This window comes from Halichoerus grypus, chromosome 10 (assembly GCF_964656455.1).
Source record: "Halichoerus grypus chromosome 10, mHalGry1.hap1.1, whole genome shotgun sequence".
NCBI classification, from domain to species: domain Eukaryota; kingdom Metazoa; phylum Chordata; class Mammalia; order Carnivora; family Phocidae; genus Halichoerus; species Halichoerus grypus.
Window position 1 is genome coordinate 87,489,427 of NC_135721.1, and position 9,029 is coordinate 87,498,455.

At 38.8% G+C, this 9,029-nt stretch overlaps 1 protein-coding gene and 1 non-coding gene across 5 annotated transcripts in view; both read left to right on the top strand.

The window, feature by feature from the left end:
- Positions 1-9,029, top strand: part of RNF149 (ring finger protein 149) — a 40,328-nt gene that overhangs the window by 28,755 nt on the left and 2,544 nt on the right. For 3 of the 4 annotated variants that reach the window (XM_078056784.1, XM_078056783.1, XM_078056785.1), the window contains exons 7-9: positions 4,586-6,248; positions 6,717-6,860; positions 8,857-8,988. In XM_078056784.1, the coding sequence (XP_077912910.1) occupies positions 4,586-4,629 (44 nt within the window). In that variant the 3' untranslated portion in view covers positions 4,630-6,248; positions 6,717-6,860; positions 8,857-8,988. The remainder of the gene's footprint in view (positions 1-4,585; positions 6,249-6,716; positions 6,861-8,856; positions 8,989-9,029) is intronic. The other variant, XM_036087953.2, reaches the window with a different exon arrangement.
- LOC118532993 (small nucleolar RNA SNORD89) lies at positions 6,935-7,049 on the top strand. Its single transcript, XR_004915987.1, has one exon. It is a non-coding gene; the product is annotated as a small nucleolar RNA SNORD89 (small nucleolar RNA).

Genomic DNA, 9,029 nt, shown 5'->3' on the forward strand with positions numbered 1-9,029 from the left:
TAGTTTATCTCTCTTTTTCTTAGCTTCTTTATTCTCCATCATTTGGTCTTCTATATCGCTGATTCTCTCTTCTGCCTCATTTATCCTAGCAGTTAGAGCCTCCGTTTTTGATTGCACCTCATTAATAGACTTTTTGATTTCAACTTGGTTAGATTTTAGTTCTTTTATTTCTCCAGAAGGGGTTTCTCTAGTATCTTCCATGCTTTTTTCAAGCCCAGCTAGTATCTTTATAATTGTCATTCTGAACTCTAGTTCCAACATCTTACTAATGTCCGTATTGATTAGGTCCCTGGCAGTCGGTACTGCCTCTTGTTCTTTGTTTTGAGGTGAGTTTTTCCATCTTGTCATTTTGTCCAGAGGAGTATAGATGAATCAGAGAACAAAATGCTAACAGGGTAACAACGTTCCCAGAAAAATATACACTAAACAAATCAGAAGAGACCCAAAACCGGGGAAAAGAAAGGGAAAGAAAGAAAACAGGTTATGATCAGATATGATCAGGCTGGTGAATAGATCAGTGCCACACACTAGATTTTGGGCGTATTTTGGTCTGTTAGAAGAAACTGCCTCCTAAAATTTTAAAGAAAGAAAAACTTATATATGTATAAAAATAAGGGTAAATACAATGAAGGGATGGAATATGACTGTAAAGATGAAAATTATGAAAGGTTTTATAAAAAGAATTGATAGGGCGCCTGGGTGGCTCAGTTGGTTAAGCGACTGCCTTCGGCTCAGGTCATGATCCTGGAGTCCCGGGATCGAGTCCCACATCGGGCTCCCTGCTCGGCAGGGAGTCTGCTTCTCCTTCTGACCCTCTCATGCTCTCTCTGTCTCATTCTCTCTCTCAAATAAATAAATAAAATCTTAAAAAAAAATAAAATAAAAAAATAAAAAGAATTGATAAGTTGGTTGAAAAAAGAAAGACGAGAAATTAAAAAAAACAATGTGATCAGGCAGGAGACTAGAACAAAGCCATACACTAGAGATTTAGGGTATATTTTGGTCTGTTAGAAGAAACTGTATCCCAGAATTTTAAAGAGAGAACAACTTATATATATACCAAAAATAAGGTTAACTACGGGATAGAATATGACTCTAAAAATGAAAAATAAGATTTTAAAAAAAGAGATTGATAAGATGTTGGTTGAAAAAGGGAAAAGGAAAAATTCAAAAAACAATAGAAAAAGAAAATTAAAAAGATTAACTTTGAAAGACTAAAGAATCATGGTAAAAAAGCCATGAATTCTATGTGCAGTATTCCCCTAGCGCTGGAGTTCTGCCGTTCTCATTGATCGGTAAACTTGGTCTTGGCTGGCTGTTCTCGCTGATCTTCTGGGGGAGGGGCCTGTTGCCGTGGTTCCCAAATGTCTTTGCCGGAGGCGGAATTGCCCCGCCCTTGCCGGTCCGGGCTAAGTAATCTGCTCTGGTTTGCTCTCAGGAGCTTTTGTTCCCTGCAAGCTTTCCGTACAGCTTTGGAGGACGAGTGTGGAATTGGCAGCCTCCCAATCTCCGCCCCGGAGGAGCCCAGAACTCGGGGCCCCGCTCCTCAGTGAGCCCCCAGAGAAAAGCAGTCAGTCACTCCCGTCTCCCCTGGTCTCCGGCCACACTCCGTGCTCACCCGGCCAGTGACCGAGCGTTTCTATCTCTGGCACCCGACCCCGTGTGGAGTCTCCAAACCCAGCAGAGTCCCGCACCGCTCCTCCCCAGGGGAGGAAGGGGAGTCTCCCCAGATCTGCCACTTGTTGGGTCCCTGCTGGAGGAGTAGTGGCCCGACTGTGCCGCGGATCATGGTTTATGGCAACCCTGAGCTGAGAGCCCACTCCTCGGCTCCGTCTCTGCAGCCGGCTTCCCTGCTCCGATCCCTGGGAGCTCTGCCGCACTCAGGCACCCCCGGTCTTTCTGTGACCCTGAGGGTCCTGAGACCACAGTGTCCCAGCGAGGGTTCCACTCCCCGCTTAGCCACTGGAGCGATGTCCCTCGGTGGAGCCGACTTCTAAAAGTTCCGATTTTGTGCTCCGGGGCTCTATCACTTGCCAGAAGCGGCCAACGGAGGCCCCCTCCCCCGCCGTCTATCCTCCCGAATATCGCCTCGGATTCCCTTCTCCGCACGTCCTACCTTCCAGAAAGTGTTCGCTTTTCTGTTCAGAGAGTTGCTGCTATTCTTTTCTTCGATCTCCTGTTTAGTTCGTAGGTGTTCAGAATGGTTTGATCCCTATCCAGCTGAATTCCTGGGACCAGACGAAATTTAGGTCTCCTACTCCTCTGCCATCTTGCTTCTCCTGGTTGATGTATTTTGTAAGCAGAAATGTTTCATTTTTCTCTAGTCCAACATATTCTCTCATGATTCTGCCTTTGATAGCATGCTAACTTTGGAAGGTTTTCCTTATCTCAGAATCTAAGTATATTAACCCATATCTTGCTAATATTTGTGGTTTTGTATTTCCTTTAAAGATTACCTTTAAATCTTTAATCCATATGGTTTAAGAGAAGATTTAACCTATTTTTCCCCAAAGTTTAACCAGTTGTCCCAACATTTAGTGAATTATAATTATTTTAGTGACTAATAATTTAGTGAATAATAATTATGAATACATTTTGATATTGGCAAGGCAAATCCCTTCATCTTGAATTTAAAAACATCTGACTATTCTGCATTTTCTAAAAAAAAAATATTTGCCAAGTGAAAGAAAATCCCATTAGAATTTTTATTATAATCAAATAAATTTACATATTATTTTAACTGGGAAGAATTGATGCTTCTGGGGCGCCTGGGTGGCTCAGTTGGTTAAGCAACTGCCTTCGGCTCAGGTCATGATCCTGGAGTCCCTGGATCGAGTCCTGCATCGGGCTCCCTGCTTGGCAGGGAGTCTGCTTCTCCCTCTGCCCCTCCCCCCTCTCATGTGCTCTCTTTCTCATTCTCTCTCTCTCAAATAAATAAATAAAATCTTTAAAAAAAAAAAAAGAATTGATGCTTCTAATTTTGAATTTTGCCATACGGGAAGAGGACACATACTTTCCAAATTAGTGATATTCGAACTGAATTAGTTTTGTGTTTGACATGTTTTAGATCTGTGAGGCAAAGATAGCTAGAAGTATTAGAACTTAGGTTTTAAACTGGTATCAGAGGGAAAAGACCACATTGTGGAAGAGAAGGGGAGCATCCATTTCAGAGCATTAGAAGGTGGGAAGGGCATTCTCCTAACTAGCTCCCTGGCCTCCTGCTGGGATTGAACCACCTCAGGGATTCCATCAAATTGAGCCCAAGTGCATGCCAGTGTAATTTTTGGCCATTGCCTTCAGTCTCCAGAAAAGAAACTAAATTTCCTTTCTGTAGTACTTGACTACCCTTGAGATAATTAAAAACTGGTAAGGACTCTTATCCTGACTAAATGTCCTTCAAAAGCAGTCCCCCATGTTTTCCTGCATTCTTGTTACCTGTTGTGCATTAGTTGATCAGCATCTCTCCTCTCTCAGAACTAAGATGATATCATGTGAATTAGTGCATAGAAATAAAGGTGGGAAAAGAAGCTAGGTTATAAAACAACAGAATGTTAGATGCCTTCTGAAGAAGCTGGGCCCTATCCCCATACGTGTGTGTGTGTGTGTGTGTGTGTGTGTGTGTGTGTGTGCGCGCGCGCGCGCGCATGCGCACACACACACACTTGGTTTCTATTTTCTTTTTTTGTCCTTTTTTTTTCCCTTAAATTTCCAAGTATTTGTTCACCAGTAATTTGACAGGTAATTTAAATGATAATGTTCTTTCTACTTTATCACTGTACCAATATAATTTGAGAAATATTAAATTAGAGAAATCAGTTTTTTTAAGCAGACATTAGTACTTCCAGAATAAAATGTGGCTTCACTTAAAGTTGAGAAAACATTTACTGGGCTCTTAGGAGCAACTAGAAATAAAACATGGAAATTACTAATGGTAGACTACTCGCCAGAGAGTGTTTCCCTCGTGAGTGCTCCTGTTGTCCAGTTGACCTTGGCTCTGACTGTAGGTGAGTTCAAATACTCGGTTCTGTATTTAAGGAAGTATTCTATTATTGTAAGAAACCTTTGTGCTGGAATTATTTTGTGCTACTCTTTCTAGTAATACCAGTCTGTCTGGTGTTGAATACCTATTGCTCTTCCAAGATAGCTTAACCTCTCTGTGCCTGTGCTTAATCATCTGTAAAATGAGCATAATAACATTGGGTCACATACATAATCCAGTAAATGTTCGCTCTTTTCATGGGCAGTGACGCTGACCCCATCATCATGGTCATTGTCATAGCTGTGTGGTTTACTTCTAAAAACATACATTAATACCACCAACTAAGACTGTCTTTTCTTTATAGTCCCATGCTAATCAGAGTAATGTTGGTTAGGCTAATACTAGAAAACCTCTCATACCATATATGTGAGGAAGATGTTTGTATATTTTTCATGACTTAATGGGTTGCCATTTTTACATGTAAGTTTTATTTAAATTTTTGTTATTTGTTTCTTGAATTATAGCCTCTAAGTGGTCACAGTGTTTATGTAATTAAAATTTAGAGTATGCTAAGTGACTAACATTGGTTTTGTTGCTTTGTCGTAGAAACAGGCAGGAGTGACCTTCAACGTGGAGGACCCATCTCCTAGCGCACATCCTGATGACCACATCACGGACAGAGCTTTGGCTTGAATTAAAGGACTTTTTTTTTTTTTTTTTTAACTTCAGCACATAGTTTGTATATTTGAAAATAATGTACATTCTTTTACCTTTCGGGTTCTGATTTGATATACAAAGGGCTAAGATATTTTATTCTTAAAGAGATTTTGAATAGTCGTAATATATTTATCTACTAAAATATATCATTTATGATAAACAGTATGTTGCTTTGGACTATTACAGAGACCACTAGGAAGGCACTCTAAAGGGGACAGGTGGGGGGTGTTTCTGAATAGTAGACTAGCTGCTACGGTACTGTGAAAACAGGATTAATTTTGTTTCTCAAGGATGACTTTAGACTGAGCAACTGAATTTAGACTAGTAGAAATGGAATTGTATAATTCAGTGATCACGAGTTTTCCCTGGAGGAAAGACTTTTCTAGAACATTAAACCTGTGAATGAGATGGGAGAAATCTATAGCTTTCTTGAACCTCCATGTCATCATCTAGAGACTTTGAAACCTAAGAAGACTTCTTAATTGTTTTCTCTTCGGAATTATAGGAAAAGCACTAGATGACTTTAGGATTTGCATTTTTCCTTTTTAATTCCTAATTTCATTTGACACCTTAAAGGAGAGGGAAATTTATCCATTTTTTTCTACAAATAAAGGAAGCTAAGATTCTGCATCACACATGAGCAATAAATTTTTCATTGCCTTAAGGAAATCGAGTAGGCAGACTTTTTTTGTAAATGATGAATGTGTTGGTTCCAACTACAATTTAATCTTTACAATTAAAAAGGTGATAGATGGAGAATTTTGATTGTCATTGTTACAAAATAAGCAACCAGTTTTCCTGATTGATTTAAAGCAGACATAATCGTCATGACCTTGTGTCATCATCTATCCTTTTTAAAATCTTGGCTGTTCTTATAGGTGAAAGGATCAGGTTAATGTAAAGCTTTTGGAGACCGTGCTCTTAAGTTTTCTAAAATGATTAAGCATACACATACTCTTCTCTCCCTTCTTGTAGGTGGAGGTTGAGGAGGGTGAGGGAAAGTTATTTCTTAACTTGAAATTGTTGTCCTTTGTTGCTTCTAAGCTAGTTGCTGTGTATATCTTTATTTTGTGAGTAAAAATAAATGTCTATTGAGAAAAATAGAATTTTAAAAAATTTAAAGAATTTATTCTTACAGCTGCATCTAAATTGTGTATAGCTTATTTTTTTCAAACTATTTGTTGCACCTGGATTCTAGCCACTCATAGTGAAACACTTGGTGAGTTTTACTTTACCTTTTTTTTTTTTTTTCCCACTTTACTGAAGTAAACTCTGGCCAGATTCAATATGAGGAGCTACTGAAACAAAATTTGTTTTACTTTGAGCTCTCATGTTAACAGCCTCAAAGTAGGTTTCCATAATAGCCATTATCTTTGAAATCTGCCTTCTATGGTTCTTTGAGAATAGGAAAGTATGTCCTTGATTCTGTACCAAGTAGATTTTTGTGCTCTTTGTATTTTAAGATACATACTTGGGAGAAATACTTTAATTAATAATTCTTTACAGTATCCATTGAAGCAGACTTTTAAAAAGAATACTATGACAGATCAAGGTAAATTGTTTTTGATAATTACAGAAGTGTGATTTCTTAATTAGCAGCTATCAGACTTAGCTTTCCTTAATTAAAAAGTTTGAACACTAAACTATAAATAGAAGAGATTGGAAGAATTGTAGTGGTCTGGTCTCATCTCTAGAAACATGTCTTCCATAGCAGAGAAAGGCATTATCAAGAGAAAATAGAAAACTGCAACACTTCGAAAGTTTCCTTTGCTTTTTTTTTAGATAGAAATAAATATGATAGAGAAGGGTCAAATATTAGCAGAATTTTTGCTGAGACATAAAATTGATGAAATGTTACTCAGAATAATGGGGAATGTAAGGAAGGAAGAGTAAACTAGAGGTTTGGTTAAGGTTAGTCATACTACTTATGGCAGTTGTCATTTTCCTTCTAACAATTGTCATAAGAGCCATTTGTTTACAAATAGTGTAGCAACAATATATATATTTTTAACTCTCAAAGTCACAGGCGGTGTGTGAAGGAAGCAATTTGGCCCTGAACTTCACTGAAGCACTCTGTCGTCCGCTGCCTGCTGGTGCTGCTTCTGGGTTTCCCACCAGAAAACCACAAAGGCCAGGAGAGACAAAAACAGAGCACCTTCGGCAGGTAAACCTTGCTTGCTAACTTTTTGGGGATCTTCAGTATATAAAACCTTTCCTGAGAGATTGTTCCCTGCAGTTACTGAGGAGTGATGACAATAAAAGGCCGAATTGCAGTGTGCCCATCAGCAGTTTGCTCTCTGTGGGGTGCACAATGACAAAATCTCCTGAAGCGAACCACTGGTCTGACCTCAGTAACATCAGGATTAAAGCTTTGCACTTGGGCCGGCTTTCCAAGAGGGGTCTTCCCAAAAAGAGCTCAGATCTTTTTAAGAAAAAATAATCCGTGAATCTGAGACATTGGGCCTTAAATGAGTAGTAAATACCTTTCTAGATAGTTTACAGTATACTTGCTGAATCAAGGACTGCTAGAACCATAAAACAATAATAGACTTTCAAGAACAGGTGTGTTCCCACTTGACTGAAATACATAGTGTAACCAAATTCCCCAAGAGGATAGCTTAATTGGCAAGTCTCTTCTTTTGAGAACATTAAAGTTTATTTGCTCGGTGAAAGCTGAGATTAAGTCAGTATGTGTATGTTACTAACTAGAACTTGAGGTAATTACATGTTTGGTCAAAAGCAGTTTCTTTGCGCTCAGCGCAAACCCTGTTTTGTGATTTACAAAGCACAGGGTGCTGGCCTGAACCAAAATGAGACTTGTATATAACATACGCTGTGCTTCTGTGATGCAACAACCAATTAGAAAAGCCACCTACGCCTTTCCCAGTTAATTTTGGTTTTTGAAGTTTTAAAAAGACAAGCATTTCACTTTAAAAATGCTAACATGTAATTCTAGCTACTAAAGTGAAATTTCTATAATGTCCTTATCAGCCATGCAGCTAGAGATTTGCCCTTATCCTAAGAGCAAAGTATAAAATAAGTTATAAATTGAAAAAGGTATGTGCATCACATTAATTTAGGAATAAAAGTCAGTGTCTTCTTTTTGTTGAGGTGTAAGCTTGTATATTATGGGCTGAGAAACCTGTGAATCCCAGTACTTTCTGTGGGCTTGACTACATAGGTATTGGATCCCAGGATTGTGCTTTTGGAAGCATCTTAAGGGATTTCCCGATTAGAACAGTAGTGATTGCATAAAAAGAACAGATTAAAGTGAAACCAGCAAAATGTTCTTCCCATGCATTAATTTTCCAGATATCCTTAAAATGTTCTCTTAAAGTGCTATTACTCAAAGTATTTAAAATAGGTACATGAGGAACGCCTGGGTGGCTCAGTTGGTTAAGTGTCCGATTCTTGATCTCAGCTCAGGTCTCAATCTCACAGTTGTAAGTTCAAGCCCCATGTTGGGCTCCACACCAGGTGTGGAGCCTACTTTAAAAAAAAATTTTTTTTTTTTAAATAGGTACAGGATCCATTGTTCTTCCTGGGAATGTGAATCATTACAGAATGTATTAAGTAGTGGTACATGCTGCTTAAAAAGTTTGTGGAGGGCGCCTGGGTGGCTCAGTTGGTTGGGCGACTGCCTTCGGCTCAGGTCATGATCCTGGAATCTCGGGATCGAGTCCCACATTGGGCTCCCTGCTCGGCGGGGAGTCTGCTTCTCCCTCTGACCCTCCCCGCTCTCATGCTCTCTCTCTCTAATAAATAAATAAATAAATAAAATCTAAAAAAAAAAAAAGTTTGTGGAAATGGGGGCACCTGGGCGGCTCAGTCTGTTGAGTGTCTGACTCTTGATTTCAGCTCAGGTCATGATCTCAGGGTGTGAAATCTAGCCCCATGTTGGGCTCCCTGTTTAGCGGGGAGTCTGTGTAAGACTTTCTGTCCCTCCCCTGCTCTCTCTCTGAAAATAAATCTTCAAAGAAAAAAAAAATTTGTGAAAATGTGTACTGTGTAAAGAAATGTCTTTAAAGTTGTTTAAATGTGTAAACACTGTTAAAGAGAATTATTTGAAATAGTTATAGCTTAGGATCCCAATTATTTTCTTTTTTGAAGTATCTTTTTTTCCTACTCTAAGATGTAACTTAGTGCTGTCTTCTTAACAGATGAGTTGAAGATTTTACAGCTAGAAACTGGAACTAGAAAATCCAGAGAATTCAAGATGTGTCATGGCAGTATATTGAGCTACACTTAAAAGTTGATTAGTTACTGAATCCCAGGATTATAACTTATTTCAGGTAAACTTTCTTCTACTTTTAAACATGTTTAATGAAGAACC